The 27,296-nt window shown below is 39.9% G+C and overlaps 1 protein-coding gene across 1 annotated transcript in view; it reads right to left on the bottom strand.

The window, feature by feature from the left end:
- LOC106578564 (cadherin-18) overlaps positions 1-27,296 on the bottom strand; it is a 227,641-nt gene that overhangs the window by 156,874 nt on the left and 43,471 nt on the right. Inside the window, exon 2 of the mRNA XM_014157549.2 lies at positions 24,463-25,042. Within this exon, the coding sequence (XP_014013024.1) occupies positions 24,463-24,699 (237 nt within the window). The 5' untranslated portion in view covers positions 24,700-25,042. The remainder of the gene's footprint in view (positions 1-24,462; positions 25,043-27,296) is intronic.

Here is a 27,296-nt window from a genome sequence, read left to right on the forward strand (position 1 = left end):
GTTTTCATAATTGTGACCTTAATTGCCTACCGTCTGTAAGCTGTTAGTGTGTTAATGAACGTTCCACAGCTGCATGTTCATTAATTGTTTATGGTTCATTGAACAAGCATGGGAAACAGTGTTTAAACCCTTTTCAATGAATATCTGTGAAATTATTTGGATATTTACAAATTACCTTTGAAAGACAGGGTCCTAAAAAAGAGATGTTTCTTTTTTTGCTGAGTTTATATACAGTTGAAGTCGGGAAAATGTACATACAATTAGGTTGGAGTCATTAAAACTAGTTGTTCAACCACTCCACAAATGTCTTGTTAACAAACTGTAATTTTGGCAAGTCAGTTAGGACATCTACTTTGTACATGACACAAGTAATTTTTCCAAGAATTGTTTACAGGCAGATTATTTCACTTATAATTCACTGTATCACAATTAGTGGGTCAGATGAGACTAAAATGTACCTTTTTGGTCATCAAGGAAAGCGCTATGTCTGGCACAAACCCAACACCTCTCATCACCCCGAGACACCATCCCCTGATGATTTTTATCAGCAGGGACTGGAAAACTGGTCAGAATTTAAGGAATGATGGATGGAGCTAAATACAGGGAAAATCTTGAGGGAAACCTGTTTCAGTCTTCCAGAGATTTGAGACTGGGACAGAGGTTGACCTTACAGCAGGACGATGACCCTAAGCAACACTCGAGTGGTTTATGGGGAAACATTTAAATGTCTTGGAATGGCCTAGTCAAAGCCCAGACCTCAATCCAATTGAGAATCTGTGGTATGACTTAAAGGTTACTGTACACCAGCAGGAACCCATCTAACTTGAAGGAGCTGGAGCAGTTTCGCCTTGAAGAATGGGAAAAAATCCCAGTGGCTAGATGTGCCAAGCTTATAGAGACATATCCCAAGAGACTTGCAGCTGTAATTGCTGCAAAAGGTGGCTCTACAAATTATTGACTTTGGAGGGGTGAACAGTTATGCATTCTCAAGTTTTCAGTTTTTTTTGTCTTGTTTGTTTCACAAAAAAAACATTTTGCATCTTCAAAGTGGTAAGCATTTTGTGTAAATCAAATGATACAAAGCCCCCCCAAAATCGATTTTAATTCCAGGTTGTAAGGCAACAAAATAGGAAAGATCCAAGGTGGGGGGTGAATACTTTACGCAAGGCACTGTATATCTTCAAGGCACAGTACACTGGCTTGCAAAGTGATATGCAATTCCTATTAGAATCCAGCCAGAGAGGCTACCCAAAACTAGGCATTTTCATCCACCTACATAGTGGATTAAACACATAAGTAAAAAAGAAGACAACCTAAACCATTTAAATTGCAACAACAATTTCAGTAACGGTTGCAATAACTCAAACTGACTAGATCATTTTCGAAAAATGAATCTTATTTATTTGTGTGTAGCAAGATTAATCAAACAATGTACAGGCAAAAAACACAGATGATAAAAAATATCCTAAAAATAAAAATCTACCTGCAGTGGAGCATGGTGAGAAATATAATAACTATGGGTATGGTTTTGATGAGACGTTTCACTCTCCACAGATTAAAACTGACACGACCACACTCACACACTTAAAAAGGTTCCAAACAGTTATTCTGATTCCAATGTAAAATTGAGTGAGTAAAACATCACTGGTAAAAAAAAAAATGTCCCGTACATTTTTATATACAGTACCAGTCAAGTTTGGACACATCTACTCAGTCAAGAGTTTTTCTTTATTTTTTCTATTTTCTACATTGTGGAATAATAGTGAAGACATCAAAACTATAAAAGAACACATATGGATGGACTCATGTAGTAACCAAAAAAGTGTTAAATAAACAAACAAATATTTAAATAGATGGCATCATGAGAAGGAAAATGATGTGGATATATTGAAGCAACATCTCAAGACATCAGTCAGGAAGTTAAAGCTTGGTCGCAAATGGGTCTTCCAAATGGACAATAACCCCAAGCATACTTCCAAATTTGTGGCAAAATGGCTTAAGGACAACAAAGTCAAGGTATTGGAGTGACCATCACAAAGCCCTGACCTCAATCCTATAGAGAATTTGTGGGCAGAACTGAAAAAGCGTGTGCGAGCAAGGAGGCCTACAAACCTGACTCAGTTACTCCAGCTCTGTCAGGAAGAATGGGCCAAAATTCACCCAACTTATTGTGGGAAGCTTGTGGAAGGCTACCCTTAAACGTTTGACCCAAGTTAAACAATTTAAAGGCAATGCTACCAAATACTAATTGAGTGTATGTAAACTTCTGACCCACTGGGAATGTGAAGAAAGAAACAAAAGCTGAAATAAATCATTCTCTCTACTATTATTTCACATTCTTAAAATAAAGTGGTGATCCTAACTGACCTAAGACACAGAATTTTTACTAGGATTAAATGTCAGGAAACTGAGTTTAATTCTATTTGGCTAAGGCGTATGTAAACTTCCGACTTCAACTGTTCACACTGCCATTCAAAAGTTTGGGGTCACTTTGAAATATCTTTGTTTTTGAAAGAAAAGCACATTTGTTATCCATTAAAATAACATCAAATTGATCAGAAACACAGTGTTGACATTGATAATGTTGTAAATGACTATTGTAGCTGGAAACGGCTGATATTTAATGGAATATCTACATAGGCGTACATAGACCCATTATCAGCAACCATCACTCCTGTGTTCCAATGGCACGTTGTGTTAGCTAATCCAAGTTTATCATTTTAAAAGGCTAATTGATCATTAGAAATGCTTTTGAAATTTCTAAGTGACATTTCTAAGTGACTGCAAACTTTTGAATGGTAGTATATATATATATATAAGGGTGTGTATAGACAGTATGGACAGTATATTAATAGAAAAGGTGTGTACAGTTATATAGAATGTGCCATGACTAGAATACAGTACATACATATAAAGTTGTTAAACAGTATGTAAACATAATTAAAGTTACTTATGTTCAATGACTATGTACAGTATGTAAGGAAAGCATTTCAGGGCAGAGTTCTGCGCGGAGGCCGGCTAGTGGTGAATGTTTAACAGTCTGATGGCCTGGATATAGAAGCTGTTTATCAGTCTCTCGCTACCAGCTCTCTGTCCCAGCTGGGTGAACAGGCCATGGCTCGGGTGGTTGAGGTTCTTATTGATCTTCTTGGCCTTCCTGTGACTCTGGGGGCTGTAGACATACTGGAGGGCAGGCAGTTTTTGTATTTTTTAAGGATCCACATTAGCTGCTGTCACTCTTCCTGGGGTCCAGCAACATTAAGGCAGCTATACAAAATGATAAATATTATATGACATTACAATTCATAACACTTTTCCCAACACATTAAGTGTGTGCCCTCAGGCCATAGTCTACTACCACATACACTGTATCTACAATTCAAAATCCATGTGTACGTGTGTGTAGAGTGCGTGTCTTATCATGTGTACAGTGGGGGGAAAAAAGTATTTGATCCCCTGCTGATTTTGTACGTTTGCCCAGTGACAAAGAAAGGATCAGTCTATAATTTTAATGGTATGTTTATTTGAACAGTGAGAGATAGAATAACAACAAAAATATCCAGAAAAACGCATGTCAAAAATGTTATGAATTGATTTGCATTTTAATGAGGGAAATAAGTATTTGACCCCCTCTCAATCAGAAAGATTTCTGGCTCCCAGGTGTCTTTTATACAGGTAACGAGCTGAGATTAGGAGCATACTCTTAAAGGGAGTGCTCCTAACCACAGCTTGTTACCTGTAAAAAAGACACCTGTCCACAGAAGCAATCAATCAATCAGATTCCAAACTCTCCACCATGGCCAAGACCAAAGAGCTCTCCAAGGATGTCAGGGACAAGATTGTAGACCTACACAAGGCTGGAATGGGCAACAAGACCATCGCCAAGCAGCTTGGTGAGAAGGTGACAACATTTGGTGCGATTATTCGCAAATGGAAGAAACACAAAAGAACTGTCAATATCCCTCGGCCTGGGGATCCATGCAAGATCTCACCTCGTGGAGTTGCAATGATCATGAGAACGGTGAGGAATCAGCCCAGAACTACACGGCAGGATCTTGTCAATGATCTCAAGGCAGCTGGGACCATAGTCACCAAGAAAACAATTGGTAACACACTACACCGTGAAGGACTGAAATCCTGCAGTGCCCGCAAGGTCCCCCTGCTCAAGAATACATATACATGCCCGTCTGAAGTTTGCCAATGAACATCTGAATGACTCAGAGGACAACTGGTGAAAGTGTTGTGGTCAGATGAGACCAAAATGGAGCTCTTTGACATCAACTCAACTCGCCGTGTTTGGAGGAGGAGGAATGCTGCCTATGACCCCAAGAACACCATCCCCACCGTCAAACATGGAGGTGGAAACATTATGCTTTGGGGGTGTTTTTCTGCTAAGGGGACAGGACAACTTCACCGCATCAAGGGGACGATGGACGGGGCCATGTACCGTCAAATCTTGAGTGAGAACCTCCTTCCCTCAGCCAGGGCATTGAAAATGGGTCGTGGATGGGTATTCCAGTATGACAATGACCCAAAACACACGGCCAAGGCAAAAAAGGAGTGGCTCAAGAAGAAGCACATTAAGGTCCTGGAGTGGCCCAGCCAGTCTCCAAACCTTAATCCCATAGACAATCTGTGGAGGGAGCTGAAGATTCGAGTTGCCAAACGTCAGCCTCGAAACCTTAATGACTTGGAGAAGATCTGCAAAGAGGAGTGGGACAAAATCCCTCCTGAGATGTGTGCAAACCTGGTGGCCAACTACAAGAAACGTCTGACCTCTGTGATTGCCAACAAGGGTTTTGCCACCAAGTACTAAGTCATGTTTTGCAGAGGGGTCAAATACTTATTTCCCTCATTAAAATGCAAATCATTTTATAACATTTTTGCCATGCGATTTTTTTTTGTTGTTATTCTGTCTCTCACTGTTCAAATAAACCTACTATTAAAATTATAGACTGATCATTTCTTTAAGTGGGCAAACGTACAAAATCAGCAGGGATCAAATACTTTCCCCCCACTGTATATGTAAGCGTTTGTCTGTGCCTGAGTGTGTGTCTTCCCAGTCCTCACTGTTCCATAAGGTGTTTTTTTAATCTGTTTTTTAAATCTAATTTTACTGCTTGCATCAGTTACTTGAAGTGGAATAGAGTTCCATGTAGTCATGGATCTATGTAGTCTGTTCTGGACTTTGGGATTGTGAAGAGACCTCTGGTGGCATGTCTTGTGGGGTATGCCAAATTTCTTCAGGCTCCTGAGGTTGAAGAGGCGCTGTTGAGCTTTTTTCAACACGCTGTCTGTGTGAAGGGACCATTTCAGGTCGTCATTCCTGTGCACGATGAGGAACTTGAAGCTTTTGACCGTCTCCACTTCGGCTCCTTTGTTTTGTTGACATTGAGGGAAGAGGTTATTCCTGGCACCACTCAGCCAGGACTCTCACCTCCTCCCTGTTGGCTGTCTCGTCATTGAAGGTAATCAGGCCTACCAGTGTTGTGTGGCCAGCAAACTTGAGTTGGAGACATGCGTGGCCACACAGTCATGAGTGAAAAGGGAGTACAGGAGGGGGCAGAGCACGCACCCCTGTGAGGCCCCCGTTTCGAGGATCAGCGAGGCAGAGGTGTTGTTGCCTACCTTCACCATTTTGGGTCGGCCCGTCAGGAAGTCCAGGACCCAGTTGCACAGGGAGGGGTTCAGACCCAGGGCCCTGAGCTTAGTGATGAGCTAGGAGGGCACTATGGTGTTGAATGCTTAAGAGCATCTGCTAAATGTCGGAAATGTATAGGGCAGCACAATTGCGATTGATTCCTCTGTGGATCTGTTTGGGCGGTATGTGAATTGTAGTGTGTTGGGGTTCGTTTCCTTGTTCCTTGTCAATCATTGGCTCATTGGTGAAATTAGCATTATGACAATATCTTTAATTAAATCATTCAAAACCTTTATTATTGCATTTGCAGACAGAAGTTGACACCAAGAACATAGCACTCATGTTCCCGAATAAGTTCTGCATCAAAGAAAAGGTTCCAAGTTATTTTATCAAACCCGAAGTCCAGCCCTAGTGATGTCACTGCCTACGTCATTATCTTTTACTCATGAGGCCAAAACCATGCCTACTCAACACTAAAATTCTTGTTTATATAGCTATCTAAAAGCTTAGCAGTAAATGTCGAAGTTGATTTATAGTGGAATGTTTGACTAATCTCTTCTCTTACACTCCCCTGCAGAGTTCTGTCTTCACAGTCACACATTTCTCAGAGAGGTCTCTTTATAAGAGGCAAAGAGACCAGAAAACAACTGTGGAACAATACTAAACCTCTATAATGAAAATATTTTGTGTAGTCTAGGACCCTATAAATGTAAGGAGGGCGGGGTCTTATAATATAAGGAGGGCGGGGTCTTATAACCCCTCCCCTTCTATTAATACAACATAAGCATAATCAATTATTATAATACATCAAACATTTGGTACAGCCCCTATCATGACCCGTAGGTGAACCCCCTTCAAGTGGGTCTAGGTTGTCGGGTAAGGTTGAGGTGATATGGTCCCTAACTAGCCTCTCAAAGCACTTCATGATGACAGAAGTGAGTGCTACGTGGCAATAGTAATTTAGTTCAGTTACCTTCGCTTTCTTGGGTACAGGAACAATGGTGGAGATCTTGAAGCGAGTGGGGACAAAAGACTGGGATACAAGAGATAACAGTTCTGTTTCTGTTTTGTAGGCTATTCATTTTGAAATAATCTTGCATAAATTTGATAGGATCCTGACAATTTGCAGGCAGACAAATAAATGTGTTTTCGATTATTATTTCCAGTCAATGTCGGAGCCTAAACTATAGCCTATCATATTCAGGAAGTTAATTTCCATGGAAAGACTGCACATGCTTCTCCACCCATGCATGTAGCCTACAGGCTATTTAATTGACTCCACGCATAGGCACATTTGATCTCACATGCTCAACACAAGAGAGCAGAGGTAGTCCACTGAACTTAAAGCAGAATTATCCTACTAGAGTTTGTGAATGGTGCGACAGGTGCTTTTAAAACCCATTACAGTCCTGTCTTAGCAAGGGGTTCGGGGGGGGTTTAACTAAGCTATATGGAATTGTTTAAGGTCATATCAAGGATCATTTATCTATTTGATTTATACTTTTAAGACCCCTTAAAGTATATATTTTTTCATTAATATATATAAAAAATTATTAACTAAAATGTGGCCTTACTGTTATTTGCCCATACAAACGCACTGAATAATAGATTCACTACATGGAACAAAAGATAGTTCCCCCCAAAAAAAATCTGAAGGAAGTTTGTTCTGAAGTAACTGTCCTATATATGAAAGATCTAGATTTTTTAACATGTATTGAACCCCTTATTTTTGTCACTAAACAGTCTCCATATATACTGTACTTCCATTCATTTTTCAACTGGTACCAGGGAACATTCAGACATTATTGTGGGGCGTCCTAGAGCAAAACAGAGAACACCATCGTGTCCGTGAGAGTCTCATAGTAGTTTGTAGATGCATCCAGTGCAAAACTCCAGATATCTCTCTCTTAAACTGACAGATTTTTATGGGGATGTATTTATTATGCTGGACAAAAATTGTGTACTATATGGGGAATAGAGTGCTCTTTGGGATGCAAACAGATTGTTCTAGAAGGTTCCTGATCTGACCTGAACATAGACGGGACAGGAGCCCCAGACTGACTGGAGGTGCACTGAAAGGCTGAGAAAAATCAATACACACGTATGGATGCATGACACACACACACACACACGCAGGTGGTGTTTCAGGGATCTGGGAAGTGGTTTACACTTGTGAGTGCACATAACCTAACTGTAACTGGGTTTAGAGTTTTGTAAAAACCAACTCTTGGAGGATTGTTTTTTTTCTGTATTACAAATGGTGAATGACGCGAGCTGTGACAGTGTATTTTATTCTGTTCTAAATTACCACTCAATGGGTAATGAGCATTCAGAACCCAGCAAGAGCTCAGCTCAGCTCCTTTGCAAAGCATGGGCGCAAAAAAGCAATTTAACTAAAACCCTTGCTTCACTTTTTTCCACTGTAGCATTAAATATAAGACAGTTGCCTGATTCTGTCACAGCACAAACCATTTATAGCGGTATGAATAAAACATTTAGGCACCTTTTCTTAGAGGTTGGCATTTTGCTCTACAAATGAAAGGTCCCGAACAGTCATTCTGATTCCCTTGTAAAACAGACTTTTGACGGACTAAACTATCACCCATAATTTTTGTTTTGGATAGTAATGCTCAAAATTTGTTTTTTCATCGCTAGCTACCTGGAAGTTTGAAAAGACAGGCTGAGTGGGCTGGGAGTTTATATTCATGAGCTCACATTGACTGACTGCTCTTTAAAATGCCTATGTCAAGCAACTTAGATGCAGTGTTGCAGTAAAATCATCTTGAACCAATTTGGTGATACACAAACCAACTCAAATGACATTGAAATTGCATCAATGATGTCCCAAAAAAATTCATAGTTCTCCCGTTTGGCATGTCGTTGATGATGCGGTTCCGAGCAGCACTGACGGATGTGTTGACTTGACAACTAACTGCGAGCCATTAACTAGCTAACACCAGACGCAGATAAAAGTGGAAACATATACTGTACGTGTCTTTGCCATAGATGAATAGGGTAAACTTTTAATTATATTTTCAGACACCCTACAGTACAGTTTTGGCACCTGTAGAGCAGCTATTTGGCTACATAAACCACACCCTTCTGCAAACACACCTTCTCCAATGTTGGTTACAAGGTGATACTTATTCAAATTAGGTAAGAGAATATCATGTTACCATTGGTGTATTAAAATGAGAGCGTTAGGGTGATCTCACCCTATCCCTTAATAATCTTGTCTCCTTAATCCAAGTGTTTGACACAGAGGGGACCATCATACTTTGATCTGGTTTCATGCAAGTTCATGAAAAAGAAATATTTGGACTGTTCATTACCTTTACGGCTGTAATATGTAACTTTTTAGGCCACCCAACCAAATTCACATAGAAATATTTCTTATAGATATGTAATTCTCATTCTCATTCTCCAGTCTTCATTGAAAGCAAGTCTAAGAAGCGGAGGATCTGTTCTATGTGCGCTATTTCTATGCTTCCTGTTATTTAAGTTTAGTTTTGCAACTTTTAAATTTGGTTTGGTACACCAGCTACACTATACTTGCTTGTCTTGTCACATAAACTGAAATAAGGCGGAGCGATTTCTGCATAGTGCATCTTTAAATACATGCCTCCTGAAAGTAACCTGAATAAAAACCCAACTGATGGTTAAATGAACCCATATCAGTTCAAAGGCGTGGCCTATTGGTGGCGTGGCTTTCGGATAGTTATTTCTGGCTAACCATGAGAGTAAATGTCATTCATGTTCATCATTGAGTTTGTACACTGCAAATAAAATGTAAAGTCAATAGTTTTGCACATTGCTTTACAATTGCTTTACCATCTTCCTTTTTTTTGCACATTGCTTTACAATCTTCCCTTTTGTGCTGTTATCTGTGCCAAATAATGTTTGTACTGTGTTGTGATGCTGCCATGCTGTGTTTTAATGTGTTTCTGCATTGCTATGTTGTTGTCTTAGGTCTCTCTTTATGTAGTGTTGTTTCTCTTGTCGTGACACGTGTTGTGTCCTATATTTTCATTCAATTTATTTTAATTCCCAACCCCTGTCCCCGCAGGAGGCCATCATTGTAAATAAGAATTTGATCTTAACTGACTTGCCTAGTAAAATAAATAAAACATTACATAGTTCTATATGCATTTTATGACATTTGAATATTATTTAAGTGGTAACTATTGCAAAATGCATAGGCACTTAGGGACCTCATACTCCTATGTAAACTTTATTAATTGTCCAACATCAGTACCCAACATGTGTGAACAATAGAACGGAACAGGTTAACCGGAATGACATTTACTCTCACGGGTGGCCAAAACTAACTAGCGGAAAGCCTCACCCCTACTAAGCCATGCCTACAGTCTTCTGATCTGACCTGGTGGTTCATAGCTCAATAACCCAGCATCAACAACCCAATTTAAAGAAAACAATGGGTCGTATGTGACCCAACTGGATGGGTGAAAATAACCCAACATGTGTTCTGCCTAATACTTACGCAAATTGGGTTGTTTTAATCCAGCATTTTTTGGGGTGTTGAGAGAGTAGGGGCATATGGGCGTGGAAATGCAATTGAAGACTTGTTTTAGAATGGGCATTGTCATACAGCAGAATAGCATACTACTAATAGCTAGTGTCACAACATCAGGGCACCGTGTGGCTTTTCCTGAGTGACATGAACACATCCAAACCTCCCACTGGGCCTGTGGGTGTCTTCCTGTCTACGTCTCAAATAGCACACTATTTGTTATATAGTTCACTATATAAGAAAATGGCATCATTTGAGATGCAGCCGCCCCTCTCTACCGTACATATCTGCACAAGGCCTGTCCCCTACCTTGTATTTCTCTCTCTCTCACTTACACAGACCTGTGATTTCCCAAATGCATGGGTCCACAGAGAAGTGTCACTGGGGATTATACTACACACCACAAGTGGATTAGGGACACAATTTGACAGACTGGCTTCCACACTCACTCATTCAAATTCTGAAGTAATTCTGTAATGTGTGCATAGATGGATCCCACTACCACTACCACCCAAGCCATAGGCTGTTCACTCTGCTACCGTCTGGCAATTGGTACTGGAGCATTGGCTCTTGAACCAACAGGCTCCGAGACAGCTTGTACCCCCAAGCTAGAACACTGGTAAACAGTCATAAGACTGCTAAATAGTTAATTAAATGGTAACCTGGACTATCTGCATTGACCCTATCTTGCACTGACTCTATGCACACCTCTTACGGAAAAACCACATGTGAAATTTCCATGTGGTTTCGGAACACTTCACATGTGATAAATCACATAAAGATTCACAGGTGATGCCCTGCAAACAAAAATCTCTTGTAAGGATGGCCCCGGAATGTCAAGAAGTTGCAGTCTTTTCAAATATTTGACATACATGATCACATTTTGTATGTTTATTTATACAGTAATTATTAATATTATTCATTATTATGTCCTCATCTTTGATTTGAACTCGCAACCTCTTGGTTCACAGCATTCTGAGCTTCCTGCTATGCCACCATGGCTGTGTAAATAACTGATTTTACTTTGAAGTCCAAAGTGTAGGAATGGCACAATCCAAGTAAATCTCAGCTATGTTAAAAATACTCTCAAGAGAAAACATTATATTTATCATAGTGATTCAGGTGTAACATTAAAACAAAATAATATGCCCCACAAACATTAAACAACTATACAGTAAGCACTCAAATTGCTGAAATAGTCAATTAAATCAATGATGAGAGAATAGTCAGATTAACTGATAACTAAAACAGCAGTGCAGATGGCACACTTTAGCTAAATTCAGAGATCTGTAAGGGACTTATTCATATTAAAACCACCAAACTATTTTATTACTTCCCTTACAGAAAAGTGAAATCACATTTTCCCATGTGAAATAGATGTTTAAGGTAGACATTCACATGTGAAAATCTAATTTGCACTTTCACATGTCTAAAATGTTCAAATTCTGTCACATGTAGTTTCATGGTATCACATGTTACAATGTTGCATCCCCATGTGTTCACATTTATGCCACATGAGATTACATTTTACTTGTGCTCAAATGTTTTCACATGTGTAGTGTCATGTTATCATAACTTCACATGAGATCATAATGTGATCAAGTGAAATTCATGTTTTTGTAAGGGACTATATACAGTGCATTCTGAAAGTATTCAGGACCCTTCACTATTTCCACATTTTGTTACGTTACAGCCTTATTCCGAAATGGATTAAATAAAAAAAAAAATCCTCATCAATCTACACACATTACCCCATAATGATGAAGTGAAAACAGGTTTTTAGAAATGTTTGCAAAACAAATATGAAATACCTTATTTACATAAGTATTCAGACCCTTTGCTATGAGACACGAAATTGAGCTCAAGTGCATCCTGTTTCCATTGATCATCCTTGAGATGTTTCTACAACTTGATTTGAGTTTAAATGTGGTATATTCAATAGATTGGACAAGATTTGGAAAGGCACAAACCTGTCTATATTAGGTCCCACAGGTGCATGTCAGAGCAAAAACTAAACCATGAGGTCGAAAGAATTGTCCGTGGAGCTCCAAGACAGGATTGTGTCGAGGCACAGATCTGGGGAAAGGTACAAAAAAATGTCTGCAGCTTTGAAAGTCACCAAAAACACAGTGGACTCCATCATTCTTAAATGGAAGAAGTTTGGAACCACCAAGACTCTGCCTAGTGCTGGTCGACCAGCCAAACTGAGCAATCGGGGAGAAGGGTCTTGTTCAGGGAGGTGACCAAGAACCACGATGGTCACTCTGAAAGAGATCCAGAGTTCCTCTGTGGAGATGGGAGAAACTTCCAGAAGGACAACCATCTCTGCAGCACGCCACCAATCAGGCCTTTAAGGTAGAGTGGCCAGACGGAAGCCACTCCTCAGTAAAAGGCACGACAGCATGCTAGGAGTTAGTCAAAAGGCACCTTAAGGACTCTCAGACCATGAGAAACAAGATTCTCTGGTCTGATGAAACCAAGATTGAACTGTTCGCTCTGAACGCCAAGCATCACATCTGGAGGAAACCTGACACCATCCCTACGGTGAAGCATGGTGGTGGCAGCATCATGCTGTGGGGATGTTTTTCAGTGGCAGGGACTGAGAGACTAGTCAGGATAGAGGGAAAGATGAACAAAGAAATGTACAGAGAGATCCTTGATGAAAACCTGCTCCAGAGCGCTCAGAACCTAGACTGGGTTGAAGGTTCACCTTCCAACAGGACAACGACCCTAAGCACACAGCCAAGACAACGCAGGAGTGACTTCGGGACAAGTCTCTGAATGTCCTTGAGTGGCCCAGCCAGAGCCCGGACTTGAACCAGATCGAACATCTCTGGAGAGACCTGAAAATAGTTGTACAGTGACGCTCACAATCCAACATGACAGAGCTTGAGAGGATCTGCAGAGAAGAATGGGAGAAACTCGCCAAATACAGATGTGTCAAGCTTGTAGCGTCAAAACCAAGAAGACTCAAGGCTTTAATCACTGCCAAAGGTTCTTTAACAAAGTACTGAGTAAAGTGTCTGAATACTTATCTAAATGTGATATTTCTAAAAGCCAGTTTTTGCTTAGTCATTGTGAGTTATTGTGTGTAGATTGATGGGGGAAAAAATAATTTAATACATTTTAGGATAATATAACAAAATGTGGAAAAAGTGAAGGGGTCTGAGTACTTTCCAAATGCACTGTACACACACGACATTGACACTCACACAAAACCCATACACATATCGACACACACAGACGCACGCACACCAACATGCACATATGCATAAGCGCACACACACATTTTGTTGTGTTACAGCCTGAATATAATTTTGTGTTACTGGCCTACACACAATACCTCATAATGTCAAAGTGGAATAGTGTTTTAAGAAATGTTTACAAATTAATAAAATATGTAAAGCTGAAATGTCGAGTCAATAAGTATTCAACCCCTTTGTTATGGCAAGCCTAAAAAGGTTTAGGAGTAAAAATGTGCTTAACACATCACGTAATAAATTGCATTGACTCTGAGTGCAATAGTCTTTAACATGATTTTTGAATGTCTACCTCATCTCTTTACTCCACACATACAATTATCTGTAAGGTCCCTCAGTCGAGCAGTGAATTTCAAACACAGATTCTGCCACAATGACCAGGGAGGTTTTCCAATGCTTTGCTAAAAAGGGCACCTATTGGTAGATGGGTAAAACACCCCATTGAATATCCCTTTGAGCACGGTGAAGTTATTAATTACACTTTGGATGGAGTATCAATAGACCCAGTCATTACAAGATACAGGCGTCCTTCCTAACTCAGTTGTCGGAGAGTAAGGAAACTGCTCAAGGATTTCATCATGAGGCCAATGGTGACTTTAAAACAGTTACAGAGTTTAATGGCTGTGATTGGAGAAAACTGAGAATGGATCAACAAAATTGTAGTTAGTCCACAATTCTAACTTAAATGACAGAGAGAAAAGAATAAAGAATAAAAATATTCCAAAACATGCATCCTGTTTGCACTAAAGTAAATCTGCAAAACATGTGGCAAAGAAATGTACTTTATGTCCTGATTACAAAGTGTTATGTTTGGAGCAAGTCCAAAACAACACCACTGACTACCACTCTTCATATTTTTAAGCATAGTGGTGGCTGCATCATTTTATGGGTATGCCTGTCATCGACAAGGACTAGGGATTTTTTTTAATAAAAAGAAAGGAATAGAGCTAAGCACAGGCAAAATCCTAGAGGAAAACCTGGTTCAGTCTGCTTTCCAACAGACACTGGGAGACAAATTCATATTTCAGCAGGACAATAAAATTAAACACAAGGCCAAATATACACAGGAGTTGCTTACCAAGATGACATTGGATGTTCATGAGTGGCCTAGTTACAGTTTTGACTTAAATTGGCTTGAAAATCTATGGCAAGACATGAAAATGGCTTGCTAGCAATGATCAACAACCAATTTGACAGAGCTTGAAGAATTTTAAAGAGAATAATGTGCAAATATTGTACAATCCAGGTGATCAAAGCTCTTAGAGACTTACCCAGAAATACTCACAGCTGTAATCACTGCCAAAAAGTATTCTAATATGTATTGACTCAGGGGTGTGAATACTTATGTACATGTATTATTTCGGTATTTAATTTTCAATAGATTTGCAACAATTTCTAAAAGCATATTTTCACTTTGTCATTATGGGGTATTGTGTGTAGATGGGTGAGAGAAAAACATGTACTATTTAATCTATTTTGAATTCAAACTATAACAACAAAATGTTGAATAAGTCAAGGGGTATGAATACTTTCTGAAGCCACTACACACACACTTTCACACATATGTTTCTGCTAATCTGTAATTCATTCATACTCTTATTATTTATTATCTATCCTGATGCCTAATCACTTTACGTTGCCTTTATGTACATATCTACTTCAAATACCTCGTACCCCTCCACACTGATCTGGTACTTGTACTTCCTGTATATAGCTTAATTCTTGTGTATATTATTCCTCTTGTGTTACTATTTTAAATGTGTATTGTTTATTGCATCATCGGGAAGGGCTCGTAAGCAAGTATTTCACAGTAAAGTCTACACTCGTTGTATTTGCCGCATCTGACTAATACAATTGAATTTGTATCTGTGTATGTGTGTGTGGCTAAGAGATACACATGAGTGCCCACAGAGTAATTCTGAATTCTCACCATGTGGTCGGGTTGGGTTGCATTATGTTTCTCCCATTTTTACTAAACCAGTGAATGAAATGCAGTGCAATTAGTGTTATACTGTATGAATACTATTACTTCACCTGCTCATATTGGAGTGTACTGTATACACCGTGTATACCAAACATTAGGAACACCTTCCTAATATTGAGTTGCAACCCACCCTTCCCTTTTGCCCTCAGAACAGCCTCAATTCATTGGGACATGAACTCTTCAAGGTGTCGAAAGCGTTCCACAGGGCTTGATGTCGTTTGGGTGGTGGATCATTCTTGATACACACGGGAAACTGTTGAGTGTGAAAAATCCAGCAGCGTTGCAGTTCTTGACACAAACCGGCACATGTAACACCTACTACCATACCCAGTTCAAAGGCAGTTGAATCTTTTGTCTTGCCCATTCACCCTCTGAATGGTACACATACACAATCCGTCTCAATTGTCTCAAGGCTTTAACATCCTTCATAAACCTGTCTCCTCCCCTTCACCTACACGGATTGAAGTGGATTTAACAAGTGACATCAATAAGGGATCATAGCTTTCACCTGGATTCATCTGGTCAATCTATATCATGGAAAGAGCAGGTGTTCTTAATGTTTTATATACTCAGTGTATAATGTCCTAATAGTTGGTTGCACTGGTGATTTGATGTGTTACACTTCATTAAAAAAAATATTGTACAGTATTTATTCTAATGATTTTCAACAGAATTTATTTTAAACAATCTAAAAAAAAATAAACAGCATGGACACAGTTTGACATTAAAAACAAACCTGCCAATTTCTTCAGGGGAAACCTCCTCCCGCTCCTCCTTTGCTGCTTGCTAGTGTCTGCAATTTTTGTCAAGCGCAGTGACGAGAACAATATAGTGTTTGAATGTGAAGGATTAATCCTCCTCTCTTGGCTTAATTAAGGGGCATTCAGTCTCCTGGCCACATTAAGACATGGCACAGCAATCCTGCAGCCTCGTAATTAAATGTTGCCCAGTTTCTCTCCAGCCATCAAGACACTTCATCATCTCTCTCCATCCAAATGTGGTGTGTCAAATTAATTCCTTAAAGTACAGTATAATATACTGTACATATGTCCAGTTTTCCAGATGTTTATGAATTATTACTTCAAATGAATTACAATATGAATTAAATAGATATCCTTCACCAAAAAAATATAATTAACTATGTTAAAAAGCAGCTTTTCTTTGTGCCCCTTCTTGACCTGTTACGACAGACCAGAGTGGTTTGGGCTCATTCAATAAGACGCTCACAAACACTTGGATATTAACTGTGGGCACTGGGGCAGACTCCCAGCTGCACCAACTCAAATAGTATGGATGGATTGAATTCAGGATTTGTAAATTATTGATGGAACTACTATAGCACTTTATTACAGCAACAAATGCAGGCTGATTATTTCACAAGCGTGAGTTGTTTTTGTCCTATGTTCCTGATTTTTTTTGTTAGCTACCTAACTAGCTAGTTAGCTAGTCATGAAGCTAGCTAGCTAGCTACTACCTCTACCTACATCAGTCAACAACAGCCAACTAGGTTTCCTCTTGACATAAAATGTTTAGCAACAAACCACAGGATTTAAATTAGAATGGCGAGATGGTTGTTGTGTGGAGGATCTGCTTTGACTTGCTTTCTTGTTGGCTCTCCAACTAGGTAATGATGGCTCATGTTAGCATGCTAATGTTAGCTAACTGCTTCTAAAGAGCCTCTTACAAACCACAAATCTTACAAACCACATCATTTCAAATAGAAGTGACTGGTAAGACAGTTGTTGCATAGGCTTTGTCCTTTTGCTAAAAACAGCTGTGGATAGCTTGGCTTGCTAGCTAGTTTGCACTTGTGCAATGAGCTCGTTTCTCCCCTAGTCTCGAAAAAGATTGTTCTCCCCAACAGAGAATTAGGAAAAAAGGAAGAAGCTGCTGGACAAATCACATAATGATGTCATTATCCAAGCATTTGTTTGAGATGGGGTTTTTGAAGTGTTTTTTTTTTTCTTCTAATATGTATGCTTTGGCCACAAATACTGTATGAACATAGGATGAGTCAACAACATTATTTGGCAATGAGTTAACAGAATATTAACTTTTAAAAGTGAGATTTTCACTGGACAATGACTTTAATAATGTGTATGTTTGTTCTTAGGGTCCCAGACAGAGTAAGGAATACCTGTTTTTGTTTGTTTTCATCACCATGCATGCATCCAAAATGGCATCCTATTGCCAATATAATGCACTACCTTTGACCAGGGCCCTGTTCAAAAGTTGTCCACTATGAAGGGAATCGGGTGTCATTTGGGACACACACCATCACAACTCCCTCTACTGTAGAATATGAGGGATGGAGAGACTTGGCCAATATCAACTCAGCATTATAGAGACAGCAAGCCAGAGTTTTCAAATGATAAGCAGCAGCTGTATTAGATGTTAATATAATCCATGAAAGTAATTATTCTCTCATGTATTTAGTGGCAACTGATACACTGCCATTATACAATGTTGCCGTTTCAATAAGGATGTTCTCTACGCTAATATCCTTGTACTACTCCAGTTAATCAGCTGTAATAATACAGACAGAACCACAGAAAAATGCTGAGAGAATGTTTTGGTGGCACCTTGGGAATTTTGTGGTTCACTCATGTGTTTTATAACCTTAGCATCAGCATGTTTCATCAATAAATAACACCTATAAGGATTAGTTTATTCCTGCTCTTTCAAAACCACTACCCAGGCATCTGTGATAAAGCCATGCCTTCTGTAGCACACTGTTGTCATCACGGTGATTATAACAAACTTAGTGGTGATGGTGAGTAATAACATTAAGAAGGATATTAGAGGGGGTTAGTGTTTTCTTTCCACCCCTCTATGTTGTCTCTCTGGACTGCTTTCTTTTTTTGTTGTATTTTTCTATTCCACATCATGCTCCCTCCTATGTATTGAAATACAGACATATGCGCAGGCAGTCAGAGGGAGAGGAGTGATCTGCCTCCCTCGTTCTTTCTGAGTGCGGTTGAAGGGATTAGCTTCTGCCCGAGTGCCTAGAATAATGATCACTGCAGCAGAGAAACACATTTCCACATTTCAGGAGATAAGGGGGGCAGGCAATCTGCAAGCAGAGGACTTATTAACCAGTTTCCTGTGGCCCATTGTGATGACTTTTCTGTTAGTTACACAGCGACCGCAGACCAGACTTGCTGGGTTGATCTTGTCCTCCGAGCACGAGGATAGGACCACCAGTCATCTCTAGTACCTGCCTCTCAGTCTTTGTGACACCCATATGTCTGTGACAGTCTGAGCCCATAGCTGGTATGACATGCAGCTCAGACCAGAGGTTTAGCCACAGGTCTCAGAGTGGTGTGGCAGAAAAAAGTCTGGGGTCTGTAGTTTTTCCTGGAAAAATCCCCATTTATTATAAAAGGTTTGATATGGGCCATGATGGGACCAGAGTTTTTCTAATCAAGTCACGTTTTAAAAGATCTGATGGAAAAACTCCTGGCCTTGGGAACGATGAAAACCTTGTCAAACTGCAGCAACCGTGCACTTGATCATATGAATTATATTTTAAATAAGGACTTGGGGGGTTTCCTATACACAGAAACAGAGAAAGCAACATGATTGGACAATAAAACTCACAGGGCTGACCTTGCTTTATGCAGGTTTGTATCATGTATACCTGCCCTATGCAACTGTAGGCCTAATAAAACATTAACTCACAATCTATGTTAGCTATTGTGTTTATTGATTCATTTCAGTTAATGATTTTTGATCAAAAAGGTCTGTTGTCTTGTCAGCCCAAGCTTCAATATAAACCAAATTTGATCCTAATCACATTTTCTCACAAACTAATGGGCTATAAATACACAATGTTACTCCTTTGTTACACTGACCAGAGGGACAGGGCGCATAGTAGGCTAGACTATGCGGGTACTTTTGTTAGTAGCCTACAGTTGATCAGACAAAAGAATTGTCTCGTTTCCATGCAATGAAGCATGTCGGATTGCTAATGCTTAGGTGTATATACTGCTACGAAGCAAATCGGTCCAAAAAACAGCCCTTTGCCCGTCTTTTTTTTTTTTACAATATATTTGATTAAATAAAATAAAAGGAGATTGAAAAGTGCTGTGGCAAATGCTGCCTCACCACATGTATTCCAGCGGCCCTGGCTCAGACGTACTGCTACGAAAGGCCCAAAGTCACAGTAGGTATAGTGTACATAAATAAGCGACTTTATTCCATTATCCTTGAAAGTTTTTTTATGTAGGCTATATGTATTTTATAAATTGTCAAATAAATTCAATTCAATCCACACTAACGATGTAATCAAGAGCCATTCCAACATGGACTCAGGGGTAGACGTTACGTAGTATATGAAAATCCAGGACATTCAAAATAGTATGATACAATTGAAGTCGGAACTTTACATACACCTTAGCCAAATACATTTAAACTCAGTTTTTCATAATTCCTGACATTTAATCCTAGTAAAAATTCCCTGTCTTAGGTCAGTTAGGATCACCACTTTATTTTAAGAATGTGAAATGTCAGAATATTAGTAGTGAGAATAATTTATTTCAGCTTTTATTTCTTTCATCACATTCCCAGTGGGTCAGAAGTTTACATATAGTCAATTAGTATTTGGTAGCATTGCCTTTAAATTGTTTAACTTGGGTCAAACGTTTAAGGGAAGCCTTCCACAAGCTTCCCACAATAAGTTGGGTGCATTTTGGCCCATTCCTCCTGACAGAGCTGGTGTAACTGAGTCAGGTTTGTAGGCCTCCTTGCTCGAACACACTTTTTCAGTTCTGCCCACAAATTGTCAATAGGATTGAGGTCAGGGCTTTGTGTTGGCCATTCCAATACCTTGACTTTGTTGTCCTTAAGCCATTTTGCCACAACATTGGAAGTATGCTTGGGGTCATTGTCCATTTGAAAGACCCATTTGCGACCAAGCTTTAACTTCCTGACTGAGATGTTGCTTCAATATATCCACATAATTTTCCTACCTCATGATTCCATCTATTTTGTGAAGTGCACCAGTCCCTCCTGCAGAAAAGCACCCCCGCAACATGATGCTGCCACCCTCATGCTTCACGGTTGGGATGGTGTTCTTCGGCTTGCAAGCCTCCCCCTTTTTCCTCCAAACATAATGATGGTCATTATGGCCAAACAGATCTATTTTTGTTTCATCAGACCTGAGGACATTTCTCCAAAAAGTACGATCTTTGTCCCCATGTGCAGTTGCAAACCAAAGTCTGGCTTTTTTATGGCGGTTTTGGAGCAGTGACTTCTCCCTTGCTGAGCTGCCTTTCAGGTTATGTCGATATAGGACTTGTTTTACTGTGGATAGAGATACTTTTGTACCTGTTTCCTCCAGCATCTTCACAACGTCCTTAGCTGATGTTCTGGGATTGATTCACACTTTTCGCACCAAAGTACGTTCATCTCTAGCAGACAGAACGCTTCTCCTTTCTGAGCAGAATGACGGCTGCGTGGTCCCATGGTGTTTATACTTGCGTACTATTGTTTGTACAGACGAACGTGGTACCTTCAGGTGTTTGGAAATTGCTCCCAAGATAAACTAGACTTGTGGGGGTCTATAATTCTTTGATTTATTTTGATTCTCCCATGATGTCAAGCGAAGAGGCACTGAGTTTGAAGGTAGGCCTTGAAACAGGTACACCTCCAATTGACTCAAATTATGTCAATTAGCCTATCAGAAGCTTCTAAAGCCGTGACATAATTTTCGGGAATTTTCCAAGCTGTTTAAAGGCACAGTCAACTTAGTGTATGTAAACTTCTAACCCACTGGTATTGTGATACAGTGAATTATAAGTGAAATATTCTGTCTAAACAATTGTTGGAAAAATTACTTGTGTTATGCACAGAGTAGATGTCCTAACCGACTTGCCAAAACTATAGTTTGTTAACAAGAAATTTGTGGAGTGGTTGAAAAACAAGTTTTAATGACTCCAACCTAGGTGTATGTAAACTTACGACTTCAACTGTATGTTATGTTTGGTATGGTAAGTATTCATTTGTGGATGTCCATCATCCAATTCGTATGATATGTTATGCTCGATATGCTCACTTCAAGGCAAGCAACACTGAACCATGCGTGAAAGCACCAGCTTTTCCGGAAGACTGTATGATCACGCACTCCGTAGCCGATGTAGTAAGACCTTTAAATAGGAATAACATTCACAAGGCCGCAGGGCCAGATGGATTACCAGGATGTGTACTCAGAGCATGAGATGTGCAGCTGGCAAGTGTCTTCACTGACATTTTCAACCTCACTGTTGCCGAGTCTGTAAAACTTACATGTTTCAAATAAACCGCCGTAGTTCCTGTGCCTAAGAACACCAAGGTAACCGGTCTAAAATATTACCGCTCTGTATCCATGTAATCCTTTGAAAAGCTGGTCATATCAACACCATCATACCAGAAACCCTGGATCCACTCCAATCTGCATACCTCCCCAACAGATCCACAGATGAAGCAATCTCTATTGCACTTCACATGGCCCTTTACCACCTGGACAAAAGGAACACCTATGTGAGAATGCTGTTCATTGACTACAGATCAGCGTTAAATACCATTGTGCCCGCTCATCACTAAGGACCCTGGGACTGAACACCTCCCTCCGCAACCCGATTCTGTCCTTCATGACGAGCCACCCCCAGGTGGTGAGGGTAGGCAACAACACATCCGGCATGCTGACCCTCAACAGGGGAGGGGCCCTCAGGGGTGCGTGCTCAGTCCCCTCCTGTACTCCCTTTTCACCCATGACTGCATGCCCTAACACAACAGTGTGGTGTTAGGACAACAACTTCTCCCTCAATGTGGGCTAGACAAAGGAGATTATCGAACGCACCCCCATTCAAATCGACGGGGCTGTAGTGGAGCGGGTTGAGAGCTTCAAGTTCATCAGTGTCCACATCACTAAGAACCTACCATGGTCCAAACACACCAACACAGCTGTGAAGAGTGCACGACAACGCCTCTTCCTTTTCAGGAGGCTGAAAAGATTTGGCATGGGCCCTCAATCTTCAAAAAGTTATACAAACGCACCATTGAGAGCATCTTGACTGGCTGTATCACTGCTTGGTATGGCAACTGCTCGGCATCTGACCACAAGGCACTACAGAGGGTAGTGTGTACAGCACAGTACATCACTGGGGCCAAACTCCATTTCATCCAAGAACTCTATGCCAGGCGGTGTCAAAGGAACGCACCAAAAATTGTCAAGGACTCCAGCCACCCAAGTCATAGACTGTTCTCTCTGCTACCACATGGCTAGCGGTACTGGAGCACCAAGCTTGGGACCAAAAGGCACCTGATCAGCTTCCACTCCCAAGCCGTAAGACTGCTGAACAGTTAATCAAATGGCTACCAGGACAATTTCCATGACCTCCTTTATTATATGCATGATGTGTTACGAATTCCAATTTGTTTTGGCTAATGTTAGGTAGGTGGCTCGGTTGCTAACGTTAGCTGGACTAGGAGTTTAGGTTAGGGGAAGGGTTAGCTAATATGCTAAGTACTTGCAAAGTAGCTAAAACGTAGTAAGTTGTTGCAAAGTTCCTAATTAGCTAAAATGCTAAAGTTGTCCCCAATGAGAACATTTGGATTGCTAGATGTTAGCATTATATGTCTACCCTTCCACCCGGACCAAAGACCCTCCTTTCGTTTTTTTGCCGTAAGGAGCCTTATGTAACCATACCAAACTTAAGAAATTATACTAATTTGAGTGTCCTGGATTTTCATTTACTGTGTTACGTCTAGTTTATGAGACCAGCCTGGCCAATTACGGGCCACCTGTGGTACATCCCTTGGGAAAAAAACATGAATTTCTCATGATCTTATGTGAAGTTAATATGATAACGTGACAATTTAGTTATAATTTAATCAGATTATTCTCTCATCATTGATTTCATTTGCTTATTTCAGAAATTTCAAAGTTTTTTCTATAGTTGTCTAATGTTGGTGGGGCATATTATTCTATTTTAATGTCACCCCTGAATCACTATGATAAATATAATATTTTTTCTTGAGAGTATTTTTAACGAAGCTGAGATTTATTGTACATTGAAGTCCAAAGTGTAGGAATAAAGGTGAAAATCTATTATTGGCACAGACATGGTGGCGTAGCAGGAAGATCGGAATACTGTCAACCAAGAGTGTGAGTTAAAATCCCAGGTGAGGGCATGTTGAATAATAATTACTGCGTAAATGAATATACACAATGGTAATCAAGTGTGTCAAATATGTAAGTTGAAAACACTGTGACTGCGTGACATTCTTATGACAAAGTTTTGTTTGCAGGGCATCACCTGTGAAATTTCATGTGACATATCACATGTGAAGTGAACCAAAACCACATAGTTTCACATTTTGTGGAAAACGTTTCACATGTGAAATCATGTGGGTTTTTTTAAGGGTTGGTTTGATTTTGTACTATGCTTATTTCAAACAAAGAACAAGCTATTTTCACAATTGAATGTCACATCCCTTAACAGATAGCCGAAAGTGACAGACTAAGATGATCTAAGGGGAGCTTGTTGATTACTCCTGCATAAAACATAAGACATTATCATGAGAAGAACTTGGACAGTGTAGACCTCTTTTCTCTACAAAATATACACAAGTGAGATTTGTTTTGCATCCCAAATGTCACCCTATTCCCTACATAGCGCACCACTTTTGACCAGAGCCCTATTGGCCCTAGTCAAAATGATTGTGCTATGTAGGGAGTAGGGTGCAATTTGGAACACAACCTTGGCTTCTACATCATTAGACAGAACAAAAGCACCTGGAATACCAACAAGGCAAGTCACATTAATAATCAAAGCTGTACCTGCAACAATGCATTTCCAACACACAAGACTGCCGTGCAGAAAAACAGTATTTGTCAAGTGGTGTACTACTTTTGACCATGGCTCATAGGGCTCTGGTCAAATGTAATGCCATTTGGGACACAAATCAGAGCCAAGGAGTCAAATATCCTTGTAATGAAAAAATGGTTGTTTACAAGCACCTAAATTCAAGCCATGAAGTACTGTGAAGTAAGATAAAACAATACCTTTCCCACATATTGAGCGTCTGGTCCAATGTGTTCTTCTAAAACAAAGAATTGGTTCCAGATCCAGCCGCGTTTAGGTCTGTGGTGCACTTCCGTCTCGCCATTGGCCAGTTTGGTCTGGTTCTTTGTGATGGGCACTTTGGATGTTGGGACATGATGGCTAACCCCATAGCACTTCTGTAGAAAGCAGAGGCAGACCAGTACGGGACAGAGACAGAAGGTTGTGGATGTCCTCATGGTGTTTTCTCAGTATGTTTGTAAATATATCCCAGTGTTTTTTGTGCTATGTGTGAAAGTCCTCCCGCCGTCGCCACCACCACCGGCCACGTCTGCAGCCTCACGTGGCTCACAGTCTCGACAGAAGGACGAGGGTGGCACTAAATCCAAACTGGGGAAGGCCCTGTCCGGGTTACAGTAGATCCTCTAAGGCTCATGGCCTAGCCGTCTGTTGAGTAGAATCAAGGCAAGCTTCATTTACATTATGGAACAGCCAAGGTCTGGAGAAAAACACGGATGGATTATGGCTTTTGTTTCGTTTTACCAGAAACTGGAGTTGATTATGGTGACCATTTTGTGTTTCCTGGTAGAGAAAAAGAGAGAGAGAGAAGGATTTATTACATTTTTTTAGTTTTAACTTACTTAATCTCCTAAAAATGTAAAGGAGCTGGCCATAATAATACTTGACACAGAGGGCAATCATTTTAAATAGATGTCTTTGAATACAGAAAAGATGCCAATATCAGATCCTCACATTTAGTTCGGAGAACACGAAACACATTTGTGGTGAGTTTAGGACTGTTACCGTGACCTTATTTGTTATTTAAGTGTATAGATGACATGTAAGTATATTTATTTTTCCCATGCCCCTGTTCCGTGACAGGTGCATGATAATGGTCCATTCTGAATCAAAACATGAGTGAAATAGACTACATTTTCTTCATATCATGTTTCTTTAGACCTGTCTAAAATAAATCATGGATTTATTGTGATAGTGTAGGCTACGTTAAATAGATTTATTGGACTATTAAAAATGATGTTCCAAAAGGTCTACATCAGTGGCTTGTAGGCTATGCGTGGAAGCCAGGTGATGCTAAACGTGTTTATGTTAATTACCGGTTAATTATCGGGAGACCGGCAGTTATTTGCTTGACAATCACCGGCTGACAAAATTTTATGACCACCACAGCCCTAGGTGACTTGTTCAATTATTCAAAGGTTGTCTGTGCTGGTGAGGTCACAGAAATGGTTTGCATCCCAAATAGAACTCTATTCCCTTTAGTGCACTACTTTTGACCAGACCTCTATGGACCCTGGTAAAAGTAGTATACAATATAGGGAATAGGGTGCCATTTGGGATGCAGATGTGGTATTTTCTAAGAAATAGTGCCCAATGAGTTAGGATCTATCTATAAAGCCAGTATGGGGCTATAACTGTAGTGCAGGGGTAGGCAACCCTGTTCCTGGAGTGCCGCAGGTACTGCTGGATTTTGTTCCAACTAGGCACCACACCTAATTGATCAGTTCAGTGAATGCCTTCTAGGTCAGTTAAAAACATGAAGTGCCTGCTGCACTCCAGGACCACGGTTGCCTACCCCTGCTGTAGAGACTCACATAGATGAGTTGGTGTTTTGTTGAAAATTATTATTTATTTTTCAGTGCTGGGCCATTGTATGAAAGGATTAGTTGGTGCCTCGGCAATCTGAATTATAACCAGGGCAGCAAGAAATACATTTGTGGTGATAACGACAGATATTAAGCTACTCAAATGCATGGCATTTGGAGAGTGTGTTTCGGTAGGCAATGGAAATGAAAACGGAAAACAGTTCTAGTAAATGGGTTTCTTCGAAAAACTAAATTGCATATTGAAGGCAAAATTTAAGTGCTAAAAATATTACTATTTATAATGCCCATATTCTTTTTCTTCCCCTGTAATTTTGCACTTGATTATATTCAAGTCAGCAAAAGTGCATATTTAAAAAGAAAGCAAGTTTTGTTGAAATAATAATTAAGTGCTTATTACCGGATATGGTTATGGTCTATTTGAGTACCACAGAAAATTCTCCAGTGTAAAAAAACAAACAAATGAATACCGAAAGTGATGAGTCTGTAGACTCTTAGAGACCGGAACTGTGTTAAATTAACACACTGCTTAGTGTAAAGCCTTATTCAAATATTTCCCAGAGTGTCTAGCCTATCGAGTAAATTGAAGTATTACCACCCATGATTTCATTTGTTAGAGACAGAGACATGCATGTTGCTTCCATCCTTTATTAGTCATGTGGACCTCACAAAGTGAGATAAGTGAATATGTTATAATAAAAAAAGTATGTATTTAACACAATACCATAAGTATTTCATAAGGCCTTATTTTGAGGGCCTAGTTTTACCCTAATACAGTTGCCTAAGAATAAACATCTATGGGTGAAGTTAAAGGGTTAAGGTTTGGGATAGGGTTAAAACGGAAACATTTTTAACAAGTGCCTATAGCACTTGGATTGAACCCACAGTACTGTGGCATATCCACTCCCTGCATCGAGGTACGTTTTCAGACCCATATCTCGCGCCGGCTCCAAGGCATCTTAATGTAACCATGATTGCGTTCTGACCCCAGTGCAGGTCAGTGTAAGCAAACATAAAGGTAAGGTCGGTATCTTCTGGCAACCTGTATCCCTATGCTAGATTTGTGTAAGCTAACTGTATCCAGTTGTGTAAAGTACTTAAGTAAAAATACTTTAAAATATTACTAAAGTAGTTTTGGGGTATCTGTACATTACTTTACTATTTATATTTGGACAGCTTTTACTTTTACTCCACTACATTCCCAAAGAAAAGAT

This window comes from Salmo salar, chromosome ssa19 (assembly GCF_905237065.1).
Source record: "Salmo salar chromosome ssa19, Ssal_v3.1, whole genome shotgun sequence".
Lineage (NCBI taxonomy): Eukaryota > Metazoa > Chordata > Actinopteri > Salmoniformes > Salmonidae > Salmo > Salmo salar.